The sequence below is a fragment of the Gambusia affinis genome, linkage group LG20, assembly GCF_019740435.1.
Source record: "Gambusia affinis linkage group LG20, SWU_Gaff_1.0, whole genome shotgun sequence".
In the NCBI taxonomy this organism is placed as follows: Eukaryota; Metazoa; Chordata; class Actinopteri; order Cyprinodontiformes; family Poeciliidae; genus Gambusia; species Gambusia affinis.
The window spans coordinates 17,183,582-17,208,035 of record NC_057887.1 but is presented as its reverse complement, the minus strand read 5'-3'; the positions used below and the strand labels follow the sequence as shown (position 1 = coordinate 17,208,035).

The 24,454-nt window shown below is 36.9% G+C and overlaps 1 protein-coding gene across 7 annotated transcripts in view; it reads left to right on the top strand.

Moving 5' to 3' along the window:
• The window catches only part of pax2b (paired box 2b), a 41,328-nt gene extending 17,285 nt beyond the window's left edge, over nt 1-24,043 (top strand). For 4 of the 7 annotated variants that reach the window (XM_044102770.1, XM_044102769.1, XM_044102768.1 and 1 more), the window contains 5 exons: nt 2,618-2,793; nt 7,257-7,371; nt 19,212-19,313; nt 21,055-21,141; nt 22,157-24,043. In XM_044102770.1, the coding sequence (XP_043958705.1) occupies nt 2,618-2,793; nt 7,257-7,371; nt 19,212-19,313; nt 21,055-21,141; nt 22,157-22,278 (602 nt within the window). In that variant the 3' untranslated portion in view covers nt 22,279-24,043. Of the gene's footprint in view, nt 1-2,617; nt 2,794-7,256; nt 7,372-19,211; nt 19,314-21,054; nt 21,142-22,137 lie in introns of all 7 variants that reach the window. The other 3 variants (XM_044102772.1, XM_044102773.1, XM_044102771.1) reach the window with 1 other exon arrangement.
• Nucleotides 24,044-24,454: the final 411 nt, after the last annotated feature.

Genomic DNA, 24,454 nt, shown 5'->3' with positions numbered 1-24,454 from the left:
AAGCAATGTAAGGCTTTGAGTTCCTATGTATTTATTATATAATGTACCTTTAAAGTCAAGTGCTTAACTAGAGCTACCATTATGTTACGCGTCAAAACTGAGTGACCACTGATGGCTGCATTTAGACGGCTTATTTGCGGATACTAACTGTGTACAAGTCAGGTTTTCGTGCCTTTCTAATTCTGAACTTAGAAACAAATTTACTCATAAGGCAGTTCGACCGAGCAGATAGCACTTCTTTGCTGTGCTGGTACAGTTTGATTAGACTTTAAGTAGTGTTAAGTATGCATTTAGGGAATGGCCTGACCATATTTATGGATGTTTCTAAAAATTCCATGACAATAAATTACTTGGTATTCTCAAAGACCAGCATTTGTTTATGTCATACTTATCGCAAAATTCAAATACAATCTACTGAAAGCTAGAAGTAAGTTTGAAGTAAAAAAAGAGAAGAACTGCTTACACTACAAAAAAACTGCAGTGACTTTGCAATTAATAGTTGACCATTAAATAATAAACTATTTGACCATTCTCATAAAAACTATTATCTATTTTTATACTTTTCTCATGATGTTAAACTGTTTTCATAAGAGGAGAGATAACGTTCTGTGATGAACTTAATCAAACATTTTTTGTCTCATAGCCTGTAGGGGATTCTATTTTTCTTATTAAGTTACTAATAGACAAATTACAATGCCTTTAATAACCTATCTAAAAGCCAACTCACTCACAAGCATGATGCATTATCCCTTCTGTGTTGTTGTAAGTTTGTTCCTTCTTTGTGCTATTACAGTTATGCAGGAAACAGAAAAGGAACTGCTCTCAACAGTTAAGGGAACATCAACTACAGTGGAGCCTCACATATTTACAGTTCAGTATTTGGGAACGTAACTCCAAATTATTCATGGGTTTTATTTTACTTTTTCATATAGCATATCAAAAATAGAATGCAGCTTGAGAAGCTCAAATTACTTGTTCCAAGAAATTTGGAGAAATAAGTTTGTTCCAAGTTGCTGGTATTTGCAAAGCAGCCAATTCAGGAGCTGCTTTTTCCTCTTGCCACTGATTAGCTTTACCCCTAAGAGTGGAGATACGGAAAACTATAGATGTTTACTTCTGCAGAGGTGACAATATAGTTTCTAATGTGTGTATTAATGCATATTTAAGTATGTTTAGTCTTTGAAGTATTAAAATAGGCAGGTACAAGCTCAAGAATTTGTGGATTTCCGCTATCCGCAGTAATGCACAAATGGAAACATTTCTCCTTTAACACCTGCTATTCATTTTCTAACATGCGTTATTTTCACGTTTTTTCATATGCAAGCTGACTAAAAAAGTACAAGAAATTGACAACAATAAAGAAGAAAAGCTTCAAAGCAAGTACAAACCAGTGATTCTGTGAAACTGTTTAGATCATCCAATAAGAAAATGTTATTTTGTGCTACAAACTGTTGCTAGGAAAACAATAGCTTCCGTATCTTGGCGTTGTCAGCACAAATTTGTGTTTACACATTTGCAGATGCACTGACACACACTCCTTCTTCCACTCCATTTTGCAGCTCATCCATGTCCTTTTTTGGAGAGGTTTTTGAGGTTCATCTTTTGACCCCGGCAAAAGGTCACGGAGCTACTAACCCTCCTAAATTGGCGCTTTTGCACAGACAAGATTGATCAATTGAATTGCATGGCAGGGGAAAACGTGGGATTAAGTAGAGTATTATACCCACAACGAGATGAGGCATGATGTTCATTTCGAGTTCATTTCTGCTCCCTCTTGCCACCAGATCAGGCAATCAATAGCTGGGCCTTGCATATCATATATCACCGCTCTCCCACTGAGGGAAGAACATAATCTGCAGCAAATTTAGAATGACAGATTTGTAAGGGAGCGGAAGCCTTCCTGGGATTCTGGGAGGAGACCTACGCTGCAGCCACTGATGGGGGTGGTAGGGTCTGTGAAAGGACTGTCTGTAAAAACGTTTTAAAGATTTGCACACAGCGATAAAAGCTAAGGCATCCTCCTCCGAACAGCCAGGTAATCAGGTCAGGAGTGGAGGGAAAATTCCCGTGTTTGGAGAGCAGGGATGATTGAACTAGACTGTGCCGTTTTATTCAGCCTCTTGTCCTCTGCCTTTGCTTCCAAATGGAAGTGCATTCGCAAAGAGAATAAAAGCATTATTGAATTGTAAAAAGGTGATTGTACTTGCCACCTGATTTTAACATACATTGGGCTTTTTCCAGGTGGGGAAAGGAAGAATGAGATTCTCTGGCGGGAATGAAAGTGAAAAACCACTGTAATGGGCTTACAGCCGCTTTAATCATTCTACACACTTGCTTCAACGAGTATATCTGTGCAAGTGACTAATCCATCAATTACCAGAGGGATCTCAGATTATGATGCCGTTAATTTTGTGCAGTCAAAAAAACCCGTGCGATGTAGCAACTGGCTCACAGCAGCCATTTAGGTGAAAAAGAATTACAGTTCCTTTTCTTCTCTCTCTTGAGACACTTTTACAGTGGTACAAAATACATGAGGAGAATATAAAGTGCATATAGCTTGAAGTGAAGGCCAGCTTCCCGGGGTCAGTGTCTCGAATGTTGCTCTCTCTTCTTGTAGATGGTTCAGATGGTTCTGGCCCAAACAGTGATTCTCAGGGTAGCGTGGAGAGTTTACGGAAGCACCTAAGGGCAGACGCCTTCACCCAGCAGCAGCTGGAAGCTTTGGACCGGGTCTTTGAGCGCCCCTCGTACCCCGACGTCTTCCCCACCTCGGATCATGTCAAACCGGAACAGGTTAGTTGCTTTTTTTTTATTTTATTTTATTTTTTTACAGTCACTCACAAAACTCATTCACACAAATTCCCAACTCCAGGAAGAACAGCTAATTAAAGAAATGGCTGAAAGTGGCTAAGCACAGGATTACAGTCCGAGCATGTATAGTACTGAAGGGATCAGCAGGAAAACTCCCACACATTATTGATTTTTTAATGAAAAACACATTCCTTGTACCTGCTGTAATTGAGAATAACGGTGAAGCAGCTTCAAATGAATCAATATCTAGATTTTCTTGTTGGGTTTTTTTTCTTTTATGCTTCTCACCTTTGTTGTTTACAATTCTGCACTATATGTTTATTTGTAGAAATGAAGCATGTTTCAGGATGAGACTCTCATGGTATACCTTTTTAAAAAAATACAATTGCAATTGCAATATTTCAATGTACATTTATAATGTTTCCCATATTTAAGAAAAAAATGTAGAATAAACACCCGTAAAATCTAGTAAAATCCAGATCACTTCAAATTTAGACTCAGCGTATAGCATCAAATTACAACAAAGGTATTTCCAAGTCACTATACAACATAAGGTGGCTAAATTCATATCCCATAATATATGCATAATTTAAGGTAAGATAGAGTATAATGCAATCTTATCATACATTTATATTCAAATACAAACGCTCCAATACAATCTTAAATATATTACAGTACAATGAAAGTAAGATGTTTCAGCTCAACTGAGTGTATCAGATAATACAAGTATGTGGCCACAGTAGAGAGTAATGACTCCTCTTTTAACAGGAAGTAGATTCAGGCTCAGAAGGAGCGACCATCTTTCATAAGAACGTGAGGCTCGAGAAGACAGAAATTGAATATAGACCAAAATGAAATTAATTGCTCTTAATTAACCAGCTCAAGTATGACGAGTTATTTGATTGTAAATTAATGGCTACTTAACAGGCGGGTTGCTGACATATTTTTTCATCACAATCACAGTCACCTTTATTGGCCAGGTTTGTGCACAGAAAGATTTCAGTTGTGGTCCCCTTTGCTTGTGACATTTGGATATTTTAAATATCAATATATGCATTTAGTGCGAGTTAAAATCTATTTTTTATGATGAATTTGCATGCGTACAATATTATGACAAAAGAATAAAACAAGTTAAATTAATGCAAATGCTTGTGCATATTGATTACAAAACTAATAAAATTAAAGCATATCAAAAGTTGTGAGGATTTTTGGACAAAATAAATCTATCCTTTTTGACTGGATTTTTAGTTTGAACATGTTAAACATCTGTCATGTATGATAAACATGTATGTTTATGAGGCAAACAAACATCCATTGCTAGTGCAAGTTCCTGCGTGTAAGTTTGGATAATATTTTTCAGAAGCATCCACCAAAATTAGACTTTTGTGTGTGTTTTTTTTTTTTTTTTTTGAAAAATGCCAGAATATTTGGTGAGTTTTGGGAAAGTACACATAAAGATCGGTATTATACCTGAGAACCAAACACCAAAACATTGTATTGGAAAGATAAAGGGTGCTCTAGTGTGACAATATCCCAGTGAATTTATTTATTTATTTATTTATTTATTTATTTATTTATTTATTTATTTATTTATTTATTTATTTATTTATTTATTTATTTATTTATTTATTTATTTATTTATTTATTCATGTTTTATCATTAAACTAAGGGTTAATACTTTTTTCAGCCTGGCTGTACATGAGCAGCCTTGCTTATTCTCATTAACTAAAAAGAAATATACTGGTCAGAAAATCATGCAAGTAGGAATTATTAAATGTTAGCTATGGCTGTGTGAACGAGATAAAATTGGAGTGATTTCTAGAAAAAAGATGAGCAGTAGCTATCTGTTACATGTCCTGACACAAAAGTAGCACCCCACTGCTTTTGTGGTCAAATTTGTTAGCAAGGAAAATAGTTTTAGCTTTCTTTTAGACAGCTGACATGCCAATGTTTAGTAGCTAGTGGGAGCGGTGTAACACTGGATTACCCTATTTTCCAAACAGCATCAGAATCGGATTTCAAGCCTTTAATTTTAAGTGTTTTGAAGCTGCACCTTTGTAAAACATTGGTATACAATGGTAAAGGTTGCTGCCCTATGCCTAGCATACAATTGTCATGACATAACTGCCTGAAAATTGCAAACAGCATCCAACAATTACAAATCAACATGTACACCATACTCTTATTTGTAGACAAAATTAATTGGCATTTGTAAAACTGCAAACCCCCCACACAACAAGACGACAATCAAATACCACCTTTTATTAAAAGCGCTGGGCTTATTACCATGGATAACCTTTATTTACTGTGCTTTCATTATACTATTAAATAACAAGAGACGATTAATTTCTCCCTCCCACCCTCAAACTGCAAGTCAGACCCATAAAGCAAAAAGCAGTCCCCTAATTGAGTTCATTTTAATTTCTCTCCAATCGGGGTGAATTACGCAGGTGATAAATCAGTGGGACAGGCCTCACCTCCAGAAGAAGGCCTAATTTGCAGCTAATTACAAAACTGATTCCTACTGGAAGATCAATACCAAAACGAATTGGAAATGACTTGCAATCACAAAGAGCGTCAGGGAGAGTATTAAAAGGCAGGGGGAAAGGGTTATATCAGAAAAAAGAAGAGGGGTAAGTGAGAAAAAAAAAAGAAAGGAGGCATAGAAAAAGTCCAGAAAAATCAGCTTTAATTTACTGCAATATTAATCAGAGCACTTTCCCCCTTTCATGGGTGCCTCATGTTTTTTTTTTGTTTTTTGCTTTTTTTTTTTTCCTCCTGGAAAATGTGGCCCTATTAGCCACTGTCTGGGTTCTGTAGCACGGAGCATTAAAAACCCATTCTGGAGATGCAAAACTCAATGGATGCACCCCTCCCACACTTCTGCTAGCCATTTGGTCATCCCTTTCAGTCCCATCTTTTCACTTCTCTCCCTCCTGCCCTTTATCTGCATGATAAAACGTCTGTGTGGCGTCTGAAGCCGGCGTGAATACAGGAAAACATCCGACATTGTGCCAGCGAACAGTTGTAGCAGACAATTAGAGTTTATCTGTGATAGTGACAGACAAGAACAGGGTCATGGGCATCCCCCCCTGTGGGACCCCAGCCCACCGAACCACTTACACTGGGCTTTGGAAAAACATTGTCAACACTCAGTCTCATCTCATAAAAAAAAAAAAAAAAAATGCCAGCATCTGGTGTTGGTGTCCGTTTGCCTTGTTTGCAAAAAATACAGAAAAATCAGTTCCAGGTTCTTATGTTTTTTATATTAATTAGGTGTGGGGGTTTTTTTTAGACAATTTGATTAAATGAAATGAAACTTTCTGCTTTAACAGAGTGAAGGTAATTGATTTTTAATTTCAAAGCAAAAAATGCTGAGAAAGTTTCAGATGTTGAGAATTTGCTCTCACAGTAGAAGTTGGTGTAAATACTATTTTGAACCAACATGGAACATTTTTTCAGCAAACATTGTGCATTTTTGCAAAACTAGGGAATTAAAACTTTAAACTTAAAGCAAACTAAAATCGCACTTTGAAGGTAAGCATATTTAATCTGTGGAGAGCACTAAGCCCATGGCAGCATGCATTGAGGCTAATTAGTTAAAATTTCCAGTCTTTTTTTTATAAGCCACATTAAAAGTGATATAAAAAACACAGACAGAAAAAACTGAAGTCAAATCATCCTTTAATTTGGTTTCCACTACATTGGTACTCAATGCCAACAAAAGAAAATCAAAAGTTATGTACTTGAGTTTTACTTAAAAAAGGTTTAGACTCAACATTTAAAGCAACAAACTGAATTAAATAAAAAAAAAAATCTGAATTGTATTTTCTTTTTACCTTGATCATGTGGTCTTTCTGAAACAATCTGTTAGAAACTTTGACAGTTTGCACACTTCTTGCTAGGGAGAAAAGCACATAAATATTCAATATGAAAGATAAAAAATTCCAGAACGGATGAACCGCATTGTCTACTTTTCTGTAACTTGCTTATGATTGATCAACAAGAGTAAATCCAAAGCTGTGCATGTGGTTTTCTTATGAGTTTTAGACTCCAAATTAAAAGCAACAAGCTAAAGGAAAACAATGAATTGTGTTTTTTTCAAACAGGACCACATGGTGTGTCTGTAACAAAGCAGAACTGCTTTCTCCCTTGACTGATCAGGGGTAGGACAGCAGTCAAGCACAAAGGGCCAGCTGACGCCTTGGCTTTTCACTCATCTCCAAATCCCACTTCCTCTCTCACACAATACCAAAATACATTCATGATATGCTTGAACTGCCACCCTGCAGAATGCACACGCAGACACACACACATAATGCGCCCCTCCAAATTTATACTCACACAAGCATGTGTGGAGTGCTTAATGGAGGAGGAGAAAAGGAGGATTTCCATGTCAGTATTGTTTGGTTGTGTAATGATTCAACTGTCCTTTTTTTTCCCAGGCTAATGAGTACTCGCTCCCTGTCCTGAATTCCAGCCTGGACGAAGTCAAGCCCAGTTTATCCTCTAGCGCCAACCCAGACCTGGGCCCCAGTGTGTCGCAAAGCTACCCTGTAGGTAAGATCAAGTGCCACATTAACAATATGCCTTTACAAAGCCAAACTGAGAGGGTTGGAACTATAGAGATGCACCGATCTGAAATTTGTCCCTGATTACCAGTTATTGTAAAGATCTGACCTGCTGAAACTGATTTTAGTTGAGTCTGATTTTATTTTTTAAAATATTAATGTCAGAAGGAGGAAACATTTCCAAATCAAACTTATTCAATGAATGTTGGAAGTTGAAAGCTCAAAAGAATAACATACAACATTACAGTATTCTATCTAGTTTACCTGGTATCTATTAAAATCCTTCTCGTTTTAAAAAACACAGTTCAATTTGAAACATTTTCTGTGCTTCATCTCACTGATGAGGCAAATGGTTAACTTTGAACCTTCTTCACTAAGCATATCCACACTCAGGTGTTTTGTTTTTAACTTCATCTTTTGGCACTTTGGTTTGTGCTGATTTTTCTGTAATCCTTATTACTCAAATATGAAGCAGTTATAACGTGGAATAGAATCAATTGCAGAACTTTTGTTTTTCTCTTGAAACTCTACTTGAACCACATTACAGGAAAAGACTGTAATTTTTATTTTTGCTCCTTAGATACATGCTGGTGGTCTTTTAAAACTGACTTGTTTTTAGTTTCTGACAGGTCCAATCTCTGATCAAACCAAAAATTGCCCGACTTCAGTCACCATGGCATTTTTTTCGGTGCATCTCTATGAACACATAGAAAAGTTCTACATATGATGAATGCTGAGATATGTGTGACAATAAAGTTGAACCAAAAAGTTAAGTGTGAAGGCTTTTTTTAATGCCGAGCTGAAATATGTAGCAGTGGTGTGCTAAAATCTCAGCAGCTGTCCTCCGTCCAGTTTTTTGCTGCGCAAGCAGGGCATTAAGAAAGACTGGGAGCTTGTTCAGTCACCGCTGGACAAGGACCTTTGGGTGTCAGCATATCAGAACTATGACTGTGTATCAGAGCAAGGTCTCTGGAAAAAAAAAAAAAGAAAAAAAAAAACGAGCCTCTGTGGAGGACTGTCAGCTGCTCCTGTGATTTTCTTTCTTCTTTTTTTTTTTTTTTTTTACGAGGAGGCCGTTTGTGTGGCTCAAAGCAGGAGTAATGTGCTTCGGTAAATACGCTCTGGCATTTCTGCCGCCTGACTCTAACACCATGATCATTTATTTCACCCTCCTGTCGCTCCTTTGCTCTGTTTCTTTCCCCTCCTCCTCCCCGTCGTCTCCTCTCCTTGTCACAGTTAATGACTGCCTGGCTAATTGAAATATTGTTCCGTTGTTGCAGTGTTATTACCAAGAAGAAGGTTAAGTTTACTGAAAGTTTACGATGACTGTCGGCGGCCCGAGATTAATATACGGAGCTTTTATTAAAATTCATATAATTATGCAGCAGCTATCAAAGGCAATGAGTTCTGTGTGTGTGTGTTTGTGTGTGTGTGGAGTGGTGGTGTTGGGAGGTCTGGGGGGGGGGGCTGATTGAAAATTACAGCAGCCCTTCTTCTCAAATGATAGTCAAGCGGTCTTACAGGAAGAGAAAGAACGCTTTTCTCATTAATATGTGGGAGGTAGATTTCTCCCCTTGTGAGGTGGGCCCCTCCTAGGAAGAAAGCTGTATGTTTGTCCTTTGTGTATGGTCCTACAGAAAGCAGGCCTGGGTCTGCAGGCAGCTTTGTTTGCACCTGGGATATTTTAGATGGCCTCTGCAGAAAGTCTCCCCTTACTGCTTCACAGGTGCAAAGAGAGGTAGAGGAGGGAAAAAACGACAAGGTTGTGATCACATCAGCGTGCTGACCTGCTTTGGTATTAGTAAATACATATATATATATATATATATATATATATATATATATATATATATATATATATATATATATATATATATATATATATAAGATGTGTTATATATATATATATATAATAAAGCAGAGTGGCACAGTAATTAGGAATTTAACATGTTTTTTTTATGTATTTAGCACTTATTTGGTCATAACTTGATTGCTCAGGAGTAAATTTTGACCACTTTTTCAGAAAAAAATTTTTTTGGCTCCGATTCTCTCTACTCTAATTTTCATTTCAAATTGGGTGATTGGTCATTCTTGTGTCTTTGTTTTTGTTTAAACCATTAAGATTTTCCTTGGGTGTATATTTCAAATCCTTGTCTTACTTGCTTCAAATTCATGTACTTATAAAGCAAAGCATTTCTCCATTCATCCTTTTTTCAACTGTAAAACGTCTGAAATAAACAGGGCTGGCCCAAGGCATAAGCAAACTAAGCAGTTGCTTAGGGCCCCAGAGCTACCAAAGGGCCTCCTTCGTGGAACTGATTTATTTATTTTTATTAACAATTTCTATGTCATTATAATAACAAAAACACACAATTTCTTTATGAAGTGATTTGGTTTTACAATAATATATATTTGATAATGGATGTGGAAATCATTATTTTATGGACAGAAAGAAAAAGAGTAAATTGCTCTTGGAGTCCCCCCGGTGGCCGCGGTAGGTCATGCATGCTTCGCTGGTAAGTTAAGCTGTCGTGCAACGTGTGGTGCTCATCCAAATGTCCAAAGCTCCGGTAGAAAATAAGTTTGCAAAACAATGTCTCAAAAAAGGACTTATCCTTCAAGGAGAAAGTAAGGAGGAAGAATAGAAAAAAGACAAGATAAAGATTTGTTTTAATATGTCTTGGTAATGTAATGTTTATAAAAAAGATTTGTGAAGCTGCTAATAGAAAATTAGCTTTATTGCTACCTTGAACGGTTCAGATCAACAGCCATAAGCTAGCGTATTTGTGTGAAGCTGAGTTTTAACTGAAATTAGTTGATTCTCCTCTTTGGCTCTGTATATTTCTGAGGTTTTTTGGCTTCAAAACCGAGTGTTTGAAGACGTTTCATAAGAATAATTAAAACTTCTCAATGTTTGATATTGTCTAGCAAAATGTTTTACATAAGGCTACATGGCTGCTGCATTAATATATCAATGAGCTGTTCTAAGCTGTAGTTGGTGATATGTTGTTTGCTGCTGATCATTTATGTGGCTAAAACAAACAATATTTTTTCATCAACTCATAAGGTTCTGTTAAAATCATTTGAAGTCTCAGAATCAACCCAGTACTGGTTCACATTCTCAGTGGAGAAAAACTCACCTGGTGTAAATAAAATTTTTAGCTATTGGAGTTATGCTTAAGAGAAGTTAATTTAATCATAAAATATCATGAATATGTGTGTAGGGCTGCAGGATTGCAGTTTTCTGGCCCTTCACCGATTACTGAAGTTACAGCCTGACATGTAGATTTTGATTTTGGCCAATATCAATTTTTAATTTTTTTGTCTGAAATGTCAATAAATATAGCAAGAAAGTCGCTGAGTTGGCAACAGTGGAGTGAATATTGTTAACTGTAAACGTTCAGACATGACCTGGTGGGCCAGTCTGTCAGTCAGACCTCTCACTGCAGAGCAAAAGGTTTAAAAATCTTCACCAGCAAAGATTTTTAAACCTTTGCTGATGAAAACAAGATCAGGGAATAAGATGGGCTCCACATGCAAGTATTGGCCGATCACAATCCTCGGAAATTAAGGAAATCGGCGCCCAGAAATCAACTGACCGATAAACGTATCCTATGTTATACATGCATTGGATATAATGTAAACAGCACTATCAGAGATGCAATAAGTTTATAGCAGGTGTACGAATGATCTAATTGTGTAACTGTTGATTTCAGCAATCCACATTGTTAGCAGAACTAGAGGGCCCCAAGACCGAATTTTGCTCAGGGCCACATGGAGGCTTGGGCCGGCACCGGAAATAAACATATGCTGAAAAACAGCCTCACACCACAATACTCACACTTGCAAATTCCACTGTTGGCATTGCTTTTTGTGGTGATGTGCAGTGCAAACCTTTCTACAAACAAATCTGTAATGACATCCAAAGAGTTGAGTTTAGTTCCACTCTGAGCACATTATATTCTCTCATAATATGCCTACCGATCTACGTATCAGTGTATGAATGTGTGCGCGTTTCTGAGTGCGAATGGGTGAATGTGACTCTAGTGTAAAGCACTTTGAGTGGTCAAAATGATTGGAAAAGCGCTATATAAGTTCAGTCCATTTACCATTTACCATTCTCAATATGGGAATATCTCAAAATGTAGTCCAACATGCTTTTTCTTCAGCTGTGTGCAGTGATTGTGCAAAAATGCCATTGCAGTTGAGTGCAATACTTGCTATCTTAATGGAGAAACTGTACGGGTAATATGTCTAACGCTCGCTGCTATTCGTGTGCTGCTCTTGGTTAACCGTTACGATAATGTCTTGACTCCTCTAGCAAAAGTCTTAGGAGGAGTTCCAGTTAGTAGCTGGTGTATGGTAAAATTCTATTCTTTCTATTACATCGGGCTTCTTTAGTGTGAAGTATTAATCTTTTACCAAAGCAAGATTGCTAAGACCTTGAAAGAGTTCTGTTGCTCATCGCAATCAGTAGATATATCACTCAACACTAACATATACTAGCATGTTTCTTGGTTTTCTATACATTTTCTTCATATTTCCAGTACTTAGTCCCACTTTATTGCAAATAATCTGATTCATGGACTACTTTGTTTTGATTTATTTGTATATGTGGATTATTTCAACTGTCATAGACATGTGCGGTGAATTTTGTGACAACATACCCATCAAAGGCACATCTGCAAGGGAAAATGTTAAGTTTATCCCATGCCTTTCTGTGTTCTCACAGGAGGCAAAGAAATAAAGCGTGCAGAGGTCAAACTAATGGAACAAACATTGCTGTAACTCACTTGGTAATTACTATTTGGTTAGTGGCTCCTCTGCTTGGTTTTTCCCCCTTAGTGCCTGTGTGGATAATATGTGATATTCAGGTGTGTGGTCTCCCTAATGACTGAGTATTACAGTTTACTTGCCAGCGATAAGCTTACCAGAGGAATTTTAAGCTGTGCAAAAAAAAAAGCAGCAAATTATCTGCCGCATTTAGGCTGAGATCCAATTTCAAATTAATTGTGTCTTTACGGTGGAAGGAACTGGAGAGTATGTTCATCCTTAAAATGTTTTTTTTTTTTCTTAAATGCCAATTAAAAACGCCTGCAGTTATTGATCTTGTTGATTTTATGCCCTGGAATTTGCATAATCTATTAAAATATGAATGATTCATGAAGTGCTCATTGCCAGAGATCGGGATTCTCAGTGAACTGAAAGAGTTGAGAGATAGAAATCTTTTGTGTCCTCTGCTTATCCTATTAAGGTTCAAAAAGTACCTCCAATAAGAAAAGGGATTTAAGGGCATTGTGCACATCATCGAAATTCAGAGGCAAGAAGGCACTTCCATTAAAAGTGTGCTTTTTTTCTCTCTCTCTCTCTTCCTCTCCTCCACATTAATTCTGTATTACCTGCTAAATAGTCCCTCTTACCCCATAAAAACACCAAAGGGCTCCATGAATATGTGGAAAGGACAATTGCATATTGTGAGGTAATTTCTATTGTTGATATGGGAAGTCATTTCTTTGATGAATTCCCTTTCGAGAGACGGATTTCATCTCAAGAGCTTCTTATTCTTGTTCATTCAGATTGCTTAAAATTCAAATAGTGAAGGGCTGTGTGGGGAATTGGTGAATAGCCGAAGGAGGAACCCTGAACTTTTTTCTGTGCGTGTTTTTCAGAAATAAATGAGGAGATGGGCCTCGATATGGACAATTGTCCACTATTTCAATAGAAAGTTTCAGTATTTTCCTGAAAGCAGTCGGAAACCGGCTGTTTTCTTGATGGCGCTTCAGACTGGAGGTCGGCATTCAGGCAGTGAGTTGTTTCCCCTGGGCTTTCACAGGAAGTTTTAAACACCATCACTTGGTGATTGTTTGTCACTTCAAAAACTCAGTTTGTTGGATGATTTAAGACCAACGCAATATAATTTTGACACAATAATGTTAAGGTTTTGGTATGTTACAGCCTACAAAAAAATCATGGGAAAGATTGTTGAATTCACTGCTGTCCAGACGACAATCACTAACACCCTCTACAAGAAGGGCAAGCCAAAAACTATAATTGCTCAAGAGGCTTGATGCGCACAAAGTGCTGCATCTAAGGATAGCGGAAAGAAAATATGTGGTGGAAAAAGGCACACAAACAGCAAGAATGACTGCAGCCGTGAGAGAACTTTGATGTAAATCCCCTTCAAGAGTTTGGGGGAAATTCATAAGGTGTGGAGTGCAGCTGGAGACAGAGCTTCAGGAGCCACCACACACAGACATATGGAGGAAAAAAGGCTACTGTCGCCTTAACAAAAGAAAAAATGTCCACGTTGTCTTACCTGGGTTAAGAACAAAAATGCTCGGCATACTGATGAACGTTCTTGGAAGACAGTCGATTTTGGACTATAATTTTTTTTAAAAGTAAGGTGAGAGAATTTGGAGGAAAGTTAAGGAGCACAGAATCCAAGTTGCTGTAGGTGCAGGGAAAAGCTTGCACGTTCACTGAGAATTTGAGGAGCCATGTCATGCTGCATTGATTTGGTAATTCCTGCAAAAGGAGCCCCAACCAATACATATTATATGATACATGTCGTCCAAAATTTCTGTTACAAAACTAATTTTTAGTTGGTCTTATGCAATAACGTTTTTTGAGAAAACAAAGTCAATTGCTGCAAGACATAGTAATAATAACATTAATAGAAATAATACTAATAACAACAATACTTGAAATAATTATTGAATTATTTCAATAATTAACATGATGCATGAAATACATCATGTTGTATTTCATGCATCACTTCATTTGATAAATTAAACAAAAATATATATTTTTTAAAAAGACAAACTTTTGGATAATATTCTTATTTATTAAGAAGTGCCTGTATTTAAAGTGAGGATGCTGAAAGGTTCACATCTAGCATCAAGACCTAAGGAAAAGAGAGTAAACCTGCCACCACCCGCGCAAACTGTTGGCATGTCACCCCACTGGGGAAAACGTGGGCTCTGAAATTAATGCTCATCTCGTCTTTACAAAAGCAAACTAACCTTTGAGCACACATTTGATAATGAATGACTTTCAGCTGGTGTTTGGGGAATTAAAGCAATTTGGCTCTCCAAACATTCTTTACTTAGTTGTAATTAATTAGGGTGTGAGTTTTTTTGTGGGGGAGCTGGTGATAAATTGCCCCATTCTGCATATTGCCCCGAAAATGGAGGTCAGAGATTTTTGGTTGTTGTTGTAGCAAACATGAAGGTGTCCCTGTCATGCTAAATTTAATACTCTTGCAAGCAAAAGAGTCATTCACAAATGACTTTGTTCATGTGCCAAATAAAAAGAAGGTCACCCTGCTTTTCCGTTTGTGTGTGAAGAAACTGAGCTGTCGCCGGCGCAAAGTCGCAAAATCAAAAACCCAAGTATCAAATAATCTGTTTTAAGATAACCTCTGGTTGATTTCAGTTGCTGTGTGTTGTTCATATAATTTCATCCTGAACAAACTTCAAGCAAACTCTAGAGTTCAATATGTTTCCAACTCTAAGGAGAGCTGTATTCCCAGATTGGTATTTACTCCTACAAGCTGCTTCTCAATTTGAGACAGAAATCAACAGGTTTTTGTAAAAAAAAAAAAAAAAAAACCAGAAAAAATCTTTGAATAGATTTTGGCTGGTTGAGACGGGGGAGGAAAGAGGGCGTAGAGGAAAATAAATAGCTTGATTTGCTGCCGTTCAATCTAAGGGGGGACTGTTAGAGGAAGCAGACAGCATAAAGGAAGGCCATCTTTTAATGAGAATCTCGACACACATCTCTGTTTGTAAAAACAACAAAAGACTAGGAGGCAGCTAATGAGGCTATCATTGCTGTACAGAGAGTTCTGCGAATCTCTGAAAGAGGGCTTGAAAAGGAGGACAGAAAGCAAAGCGTCAGAGAGCTTCCCCTAAAAAGATGATTCAGCACTGGCTGCTAAAGAACACGTTCAGCATGCACACATTTACACTGCCCTGCAAACATATTCTAGCATTTTCATATCTAAAGTTTGCTATGACCACAAAATTCAATGCATGTTATTACGACATCATGGATGTACATGAAAGATGAACTGAAATGTGCGCGTAAATGGAAAATAAACATGGCTTTTATCATTTGTCCATTCATTTGTATTCACTTGTCTACCCTAAAGTAAAAGTGTTATTGCACTAAAAATCTGATGTAAATCTGAGTGGACAGTATTTCATTATTCAGTCAATCATCCAAAAACAGAAGGTAGCCATTTTTCCAGCACAATAGAAATTTACACTTAATGAAAGCGAAAGTTATTGGTGAAAGAAAGTCATTATTCCTTTCAGTTTGACTCTTCATACATCCACAGGTGTGTCTCCAAATAAATTTGTCAGTCAGCCTATGAAAAATTTCTAAAGCCAGGACATAATCTGGACTTTTCCTCATTTTTCAAATAGATAGCAATCATTCTGAATACACATTTCTGATTTTGAAGACATTATTATTTCTATCACTGATATATTCTTTCTCTCACTATTGTAGTATTTAGCAAATAGAAGTCATTTTGGTAATTCTATCTGACCTAAAACAAGATAAGTTTATTCTGATTTAACTTTAGACAGGTATATGTGTATTTTTATTGAGTATAAAGGAATTTCTTATTTTAACTCTTTGTACCACTCTAGCACATAAAAATTGAATAAAGTACATTCATGTTGGCAGTTGTAATAATACAGAATGTGTAAAAGTTCAAGGCCTATGAATGCTTTGGAGGCTTTGTTGTGTTGCAACAGTGAGGTTGAAAAAAACAAAACGCTGTGCCTTAATGATGCTGTTTAAGTCAGAGTGAAGTGTGGGTTGACCTGAAAGTATTGATCACCTGATTTGATCCACTAAATCAATATCAGGGCTTGTATTGATGAAGTGACCAACCCACATTAGCAAGTTTTTTAGTCAGTCGTCAATTTTCTCTACTTTTATTTCGTCATCTTAAGACTTGAGACATTCTTGTCCTTGACATAGAGGGAAGACATCTTGCAAAAAGACCCTCAAACTAATGTGACTAAGTTATGTAAAATTATTATCACAAATCAGCAAATTTAAGTCAGATGTTGACTTTAGGAAATAATTGTAAACACAAGACTTCCATTAAAGCAGCGATGGCTTTTGCAGTAATAACAAAAATAAAGTCAATGTGGAGACACTGGCAGTAGTTACCTTTGTCTACACACGTTCACACACAAGCACACAATGGCTTCACCCCTGCAGGACCCCCCACTACAGTACTCCCACGGCTCCCTTTGACTTATGTGCACTGGCTTGTGGCTAACTAATTCTTATAATAAATGAAAGGTCCAGCATGACCTCACTCTTCTCTGCAAAGCTCTTTAACTCTCGGCCCTGGAGTCTGAGCGCTTTAACAAAAAGACACATTTCAGCAGGCACTCATACAACGTGGCCATCGGTGCAAACAAAGGAGAACAGTTGTTCAACAAGAGGTCGTTAAACAGCTGTTTAATGTGAAATTCTCAGCTTCAGATGTTGGATCTGATCATTTATGATAATAATATAAAGATCACTATGATTTAGCATTGTTTTAGTAGAGAATGCACACCCATGTGATTTGTTTTAGCAAGAATATTTTTTCTCAGTTAATAAATAAATCCAGAATCACAAAGAAACACAGACATTGTTTAAAAAGAAAGAAAAAAACATCTAACAGTAATTTCAAGTAGGATTTGATGACTTGTTTACCTAGATTTCAGCTGATCTTCCTGGTTGTGTTGTAAAATACATCAAAAACATTTATTCCTGTTTATAATTCAACGTTAAAGCCAGGAAGGTATAGATTAATCAGCATAATCCTTAGAAACCAATTAGCTCAAGGAATAAATTGCTTTGCTTTGAAAAAATTCACTTTTCTTTGTGAAGTGATGAAAAGGCATTTGGATTATAGTTCTATTTTACAAATCCTTTCTAAAGTATTCATAATACTTTGATTTTTTTTTTTTTACATTTCGTAGTAACTTCAAAGGCTTCCCTGCCCCTGCAAAAGAAAAAACATTCCCTCAGTATGATGCTGCCACTACAACGTTCCAGAAGATGTGCAGTTGTGTCGTCTGTGTGGCCTGCGGCAGTTTGCAAAAGTGACTTTCATTTTAGATTTTTCTGTCTGAATTGTTCCAGCTCATCCAGAGTTGGAACAGGAATCTAGGCTGTTTCACTGATTAATGTCCCCCCTCCTGGCCTGTGTGTTTTGGTGGACAACATGTCTTGGCAGGTTTGCAACTGATTTTTAAAGGTGGTTTGAACTAATGGAGATTTAAAGCCTGTGATGTTTTGCTTTTTGTGCCTTACACATCTGTGCAACTTTCTGCCTTACCTGTTTGCTGTGCTGCTTGGTCTTCATGATGCTGTTTGCTCACTTATGTTTGGCAACAATCATTTGAGGCAGTGACACAACATCTCCATGTATCCTGAGATTGATCCATTCTATTTGGAGGTCGAATTCTTTTCAGATTTGTATTCGTAAAAGAAATTCAAATCCATGTATAACTTTCCTTTAGCCTTATAACTTCAAAAGAATTCCGGTCAAAACCCATTGACATTCATGGTGGCATCATAAAATGTAAAAAAGTTTCATGAGCTAGACTACTACAAATCACTGTACAATGTATGCAAGAATAATGATTTTTAAAAAGTACTATATGTAGAAAAAAAATAAAATGAAGATAAAAAAATTCAAGGAAATGGAGAAAATGTATATTGAGAAACTAACTAAAAATACACAGAGGGGGAAAAATAGATCAGATATGTAGTAATAAACAAACACCAGAAAGAAATAAGAAACTTTAATAGTTCATACACTGAACAAAGATAACCAAAAGCAATAGAAATTAACAGGAAGTTCACTAATAAGAACACTAAATCTAATGAAACCAAGACACAACAACAGGGCTTAGTGTAAGCGAACATGTCCACCATTTAAAATTTAAAAAAGCCACAGTGAACTAGCTTAAATTAATCATAAAATCATTTTGCCCCTACAGTTAATAATTGCTCTATTGTCATTTCATCCTGTAGTTCCTCATTAAATCTCTATTTATAGATGAGCTTCTCTTTGAGACCAACTGGTCCTCATGGCTAACAATATAGCAGGGGCCTTCTTTACCCCCGCCACTGCTTAGATTGGGGTTACATTCTGGAGTCCTAATGTTCCCGTGTCCAGATAGGACAGTCGAGCCGTCGCTTTCAATTACAGAGCTGAATGTCTGCAGTCGAAGAATTGATGCTATTCAAAAGCTCCTGAATTTTTTGGACTGTACACTGAAGAAGCCTTTTAGGGTTTGGTCAAGTTGGTATATTTAGACCAACTTGAACTGGATAATGAGGGAACTGCAGTTTATCTGGTCCAAAAGGCAGCAGTAGCACAACTTTAAGGAAAACAATACCAGCTGATGCATTATGTTAATGCAACACCAGATTATTTCCTTGAGTATGAGATATTGCATTTATGGACAAATGTGAAAGGTGCTCTATGCCATCCACAGCAGATCTGTTCAGAAAAAACAGTGAAATCACTGAATACATTTCACTGACAAATATCTTACCTATAAATGTTTCCTTCTCTTGTGGAAAAAGCTTCAACATTTTCCTACTTCCATTTTCAAAGTAGTTTGTCCAATTTTCCTTATTGTTAAGGTGAAAAATTCACAGAAGATAATTTTAACATAGAAATATTTTCTGTAAAATGGTTTTATTTTATTGTTATGTCTGATAAATCTTATTTTTTCTCAAGAAGTAGGATGAATTGGTGTACATTAACCCAATTTGTTTGTATCTACTTTGTCTTTGCAGGCCGGGATATGGCAAACACGACCTTACCCGGGTATCCCCCTCACGTTCCCCCAACAGGCCAAGGCAGCTACCCAACCTCAACACTCGCTGGAATGGTTCCTGGTGAGTTGAAAACTACATCACCGTTGCCTGCTATCATTAGGGTCGAATGTGGTGTGGCGTCACCCTCAAAATGAAAATGTGTAGAAGCTGTAAAGCAGGGTGAGGAGACGTTAATGGTGACTTATGCAGAGAGGTGAAGAATATTGATTTCTATGTGCAATGAAAACTGTAAAAAGACATAAATCATCACAGCAATGGCTCTAAACGTAGAAGCAGTGAGCAAGGAATATTTTCAATGGGAAAGAAAACAACAACAAAAACAAAATACGCTTAAGGAATGGCTACAACACAATCAATGGCTCCATCCATAGAAACACAGAGTGAAGGGTACTTTCCATAGTACGGAGTACAATGGCTCAATCCAGGAAAAAGATGGAGCCAAACAGGCACACCATGCCAGACATACATTTTATTGGTAAGGAAACTAAATTGGAAACAATAGTACTGGAAACTAAATTGGAAACAATAGTACTGGAAACTAAATTGGAAACAATAGTACTGGCAGGACATTGGTTCAAAATTATTTAGGGGAAAAATACGCAAAGTTAGTTGCAGCAATAGTTCCATCAGCTGCTCAGCTTAGAAATTTTTAAACACAGAAGAAATGAGTCAGAGGTATTTCCTATGAAGAAGAAAAACAGAGAGTACACAAAGCGAGTGGAAGCAATGGCTCCAAAGATGACTGAGGCGAGGAATTTACAATACATTTTAATGATCCATCAACAAAAAGACTATTTCTTTAGGAGTTAGGGATGGGTTGTTGCATTTTTTCTACTTTTTGGTTTAATTATATAATTTGATTTGTTCATGTATATCCCTCATGCCAAATGAATTAACCTATCATCAAAGTGAAAGAAAAAAAAATCAGGGTAAATTTACTCTTTTGAAATCAATAGATTTTACATTTACCAACATACTTCTGCAAACCGCAACATCCATTAAACATCTGACAGTAAAAATGAAGCAAACCGCTCCCAGTAGCTTTTGCAGTATACATTTATGTTTGGATTATAGATGATGAAGCCGGTAAATCACACGGGAGGGAAAGAAACCAGACAGACCCGCTTTTACTTTCCATTTGTTCTTCTGTGGCAAGCAGCAAAAGATGAGCACCTTAATCCTATGGCTTGTGGTTTTGTGTCATAACCGATTCATCCTATACACAACGGCTAATTTTTAGTGACAGGACCCAAACACTGTTAAAGGAAAGTCATTTTTCACCAGCCTCATATAAAATCTAGCCTTTATTGTCTCGTAAAAGAAAGAAAGGTGTTATACAAACCGCAAAACTCACAGACATGTTCCAAGTTACTTCCCCTGCAATGAATTTGTGCTGCAGAAAACCTCTGAGCTCAAACCAGATTGAACACGTTAAAATTCTCAAAAGAAAGGCTGCAGGATTTACGGCAACAAATCAAAAACGTATGCATGGAACTGTTTATTACCACTCTGTATTTATTAGAGTGGCTTGAAATATGCTGGCCACCGAAGAAAGGGTTAGATATCCATAAATGGGACAGGGAAAGCCACCTTCAGTGTCACATCCTGTATTGTTCAGTGTTGCATAACTTAAGTGAAATGAAAAAGAAATAAATTACTTGCTTGACTGGGTGCACACTGATGACTATCACTCTCGGTCTCAAATTGCGTCCTGTTTTGAATGACGAGAAATGAGTGCATGTGAAGTGGCATGGGTTTCGATGTATTGAAATGCTAATTGATTTGTTGTTTTGTTTTGCAGGGAGTGAGTTTTCGGGGAACCCCTACAGTCATCCACAGTACACAACCTACAATGAAGCCTGGCGATTCAGCAATCCAGCATTACTAAGTGAGTAGAGTTTGATGAGAAGTAGATGACTGACAAGCTTGTCTCAGTAATGCTAGTTAGAGTTGCAGAAAACCAGTTGCTGTACCAGTCCAGCAGGTTACGAATAAGTGATCCAGCAATCATAAACCCCTAATTTATTGTTATAAGACAGATGGAGTCTTTATCACTAGATGTCCTCATCCGTAGAGTTTTAAAATGCACAATTGAACTGTCTTTCTGCAGAACTACAAAATATGATGTAAATATACTTTGTGAATAAGATTTGTTTTATTATTTCTGTATTCTTATGTTACAGCAAAACCGGGATATTTATTGTTGCTTTCTGTAGGGTTTTAACCAAAGGAGCTCCAGTGTTAAATAATAATAAATTCAGCCCTCAGAGAAGTTTTTATTTGGTTTTTTTCAGCGGTTTTGCAAATCACCAACAATTTGTTTAAGTAACTGTTCAATATTCAGACTTATTAAATCGCTATACTTAGAAGGTTTTCAGACCCCTCTAGCAACGTCATTTCAAAAAAAGCAACTAGCTACTTTTTCCTGTGTTATTAGAAACTTTTGGTGATAATAATATTTGCCAAAGGTATAAATATGATGACAGGGATCCATTTCTCAGACGCTCTTCAAAATGGGCAAGACAAGAGATCATTCAGTTCAAGTAAGGCAGGCGTTCTTCATATGTCAGGTAGTGACTTCAAGAAAATGACTTGCCAGGATCTGTATCAGAACAGTTCAAACCAGAACTGTTCTGATACAGTTCTGGTTTAAAAAGCATCAAACAACTGGAACTGTGACAAACAAAGTTGGGTGAGGACTGAAGTTTATCTGGCCATTGTCAAATAACTTACAAAATAGCATCAACAGCAAGGATAATTACCTATAACTCTTATAGTGTTATGCAGTTTATTGTACGTATCATTCATGGTAATTTATTTGGTAAATGGCAGTGAAAGCTGTAATTTGCTGTTTCAAATGGTTCATTCTTCTGTTAACTTTCAGGTTCCCCTTATTATTATAGTGCCGCATCGAGAGGCTCCGCCCCTCCCACTGCTGCCACTGCCTATGACCGTCACTAGTTACCATGGAAACCAAATCAACCTGCAGGACCACGGCCTCAGCCTCCATATTGCCCAGGTGTGAAGAACGCGGTCGACTGGACACTGAGCAAAAAGCGCATAAAATGTCCCCGACTAACAAAAAAATAATAATAAAAAAAAAAAAATAGAGGAGAAAATTCATGGATTCAAGACAACCACCATCTTCTCTCATCACAGTTTTTCTTTGAATGTTTTCTTTTTTTTTTTTTTTTTGGACACCCAAAGCCAAAAAAAAAAGAAAAACGAAAAACACAATTATGGAACAGTGAAAGTTTGAACCCTTGGCTAATTGCAATGGTTTTAAAAAAAACAGGACTCCAGTCAAAAACATTCTGAATTTATTTTCCCCACCTGTGGTGCCACTCTTTTATCCATAACAGATCAATACTGTACATTCCTTTCCTCAATGGGTCCCAGCAGGGATACTGTCCACAGCTTGAAATGTATCAGCAGGATTTTTTTTCTCTCCTTTTTTTTCCCCTTTTGCCATTTGTCTCCCACTCGAATCAAATCGCAATGCACAGAGATCAAGGGAGATGAGCAGCAACCCGTGCAGGCTGTGGCGGTTGTTTTTCAGTCCATCTGAGCAGGCACTGACCAAACATCCAGCATGAGTGGAAGAAAAAAAATAAAAAATCAATCGCTTTTGATGCCGTGAGAAGATTAGGACATGTTTTCTGTGAGACACAATCAAGATGTAAAAATGAAAAATGAAATAAACACCTGTTTGAAAAATAGCGGGAACCATGTTATTATAGCACCATGGCTCACTATTTGCAAGGTTTCCAGTTAAAATAATTTTTTAATTTCATTTTTTTATAATTTGTAAAGACTAATTTGCAGACTGCTTGGCTAATGTTTGACTTGTTCTCTATTTGTCAGGAAGGTAATCAGGCAAAACCTTTGAGTGTTTATTTTTGTGTTAAGTTTGCACTATTTTGGAGGTTTGCAACACTGGACTGTGGTTATGCAGAAAAACTAAATGTGCATATTTGTTTTATGTAAAAAAGAAAAACTGACTGTAAGCCTTATGCGTCTCAGTCTGTAAAGGCACTTACAGTTTTACAAAGCCCATCATCTCACTGACTTGATGTGCACTATACTACTTTATGTTCCCACTGCTTATGTTTAAGTTCATTAAGTCTTTGGCATTCAACTGCAGAAGTAAGGATATAACAGCCATTCCAAATCTAATTTGTCTGGATTCACTCTGATTGGATGATTCTGACATCGAAAAGCAGGGTGACAATTTCAACTATAAATGCCTTAAACATGTGCCCTCCTAACTTTAACTCCCGCATGTTTCAGGACAAGTAAAAAAAAATTATTATTTTTTTTTTCAGCAAAGCTGGAATCATTTGTTTTTTCTTCATCTGTCAAGTGAATGTATTTGCGTTTGCCAAAGACTTAGTTATTTTTAATGTTAATTTACAGGCCTCCGATATGCATCATGAGAGCAGTATTATTGTTATTATTATTGTTACTATTATAATTATTGTTATTAGAAAAGCCCACAATGTTCACAAGGAAAATTATATGTATAAATTCTATGCAGTGCAAAGATGGTCATCATATGCATATTCAGCTGTAAACCTAAAGGTAGGTGGAGTTTATTTAATGTTATGTTATTTACAATTTGTTCATTTTGTAGAAGCATTTTGTGTGTGCGTATGCGTGTGTGTGCGTGCATGGGGACGAGGGGATGCGTGCGTGCGTGTGTGTATGTGTGTGCGATATGAAGACACTTCTCTGTATATACAGTAAGGAAAAACTGTCTTTCATGTTCATGGGTATTATCACTTTCATTATGCCGGTATCACTTGTACAATAATAAAAGTGTCTGAAATCTTTTATGCAAAACGATTTGTGTGATGTGTCTGACTGAAGCAATCAGATAAATATATCAAATCAGGAATGGTCCCTATGCTGGTGATTCAGCTCATACGTGGAACTCAACGTTTTATAGATCCAGTCTTTATTTCTGTTACTGTAGATAATGATTATTTAAATAAAAGTGAAAAAAGTCAGTTTATGGTAGACAAGGTGCACAAGGCATGTGAAGCCAAATTGAGGGCTTGGTGGGGAGACACCACACCCAAAACTGCAGATGAGTTGAAGGCAACTATTAAAGCAATTTGACCTCATCATAGCCACAGGCTGACCACTTCCATGCAACCCTGCATTTATCCAGTAATTGGTGCAAAAAGAGTCCATACTTT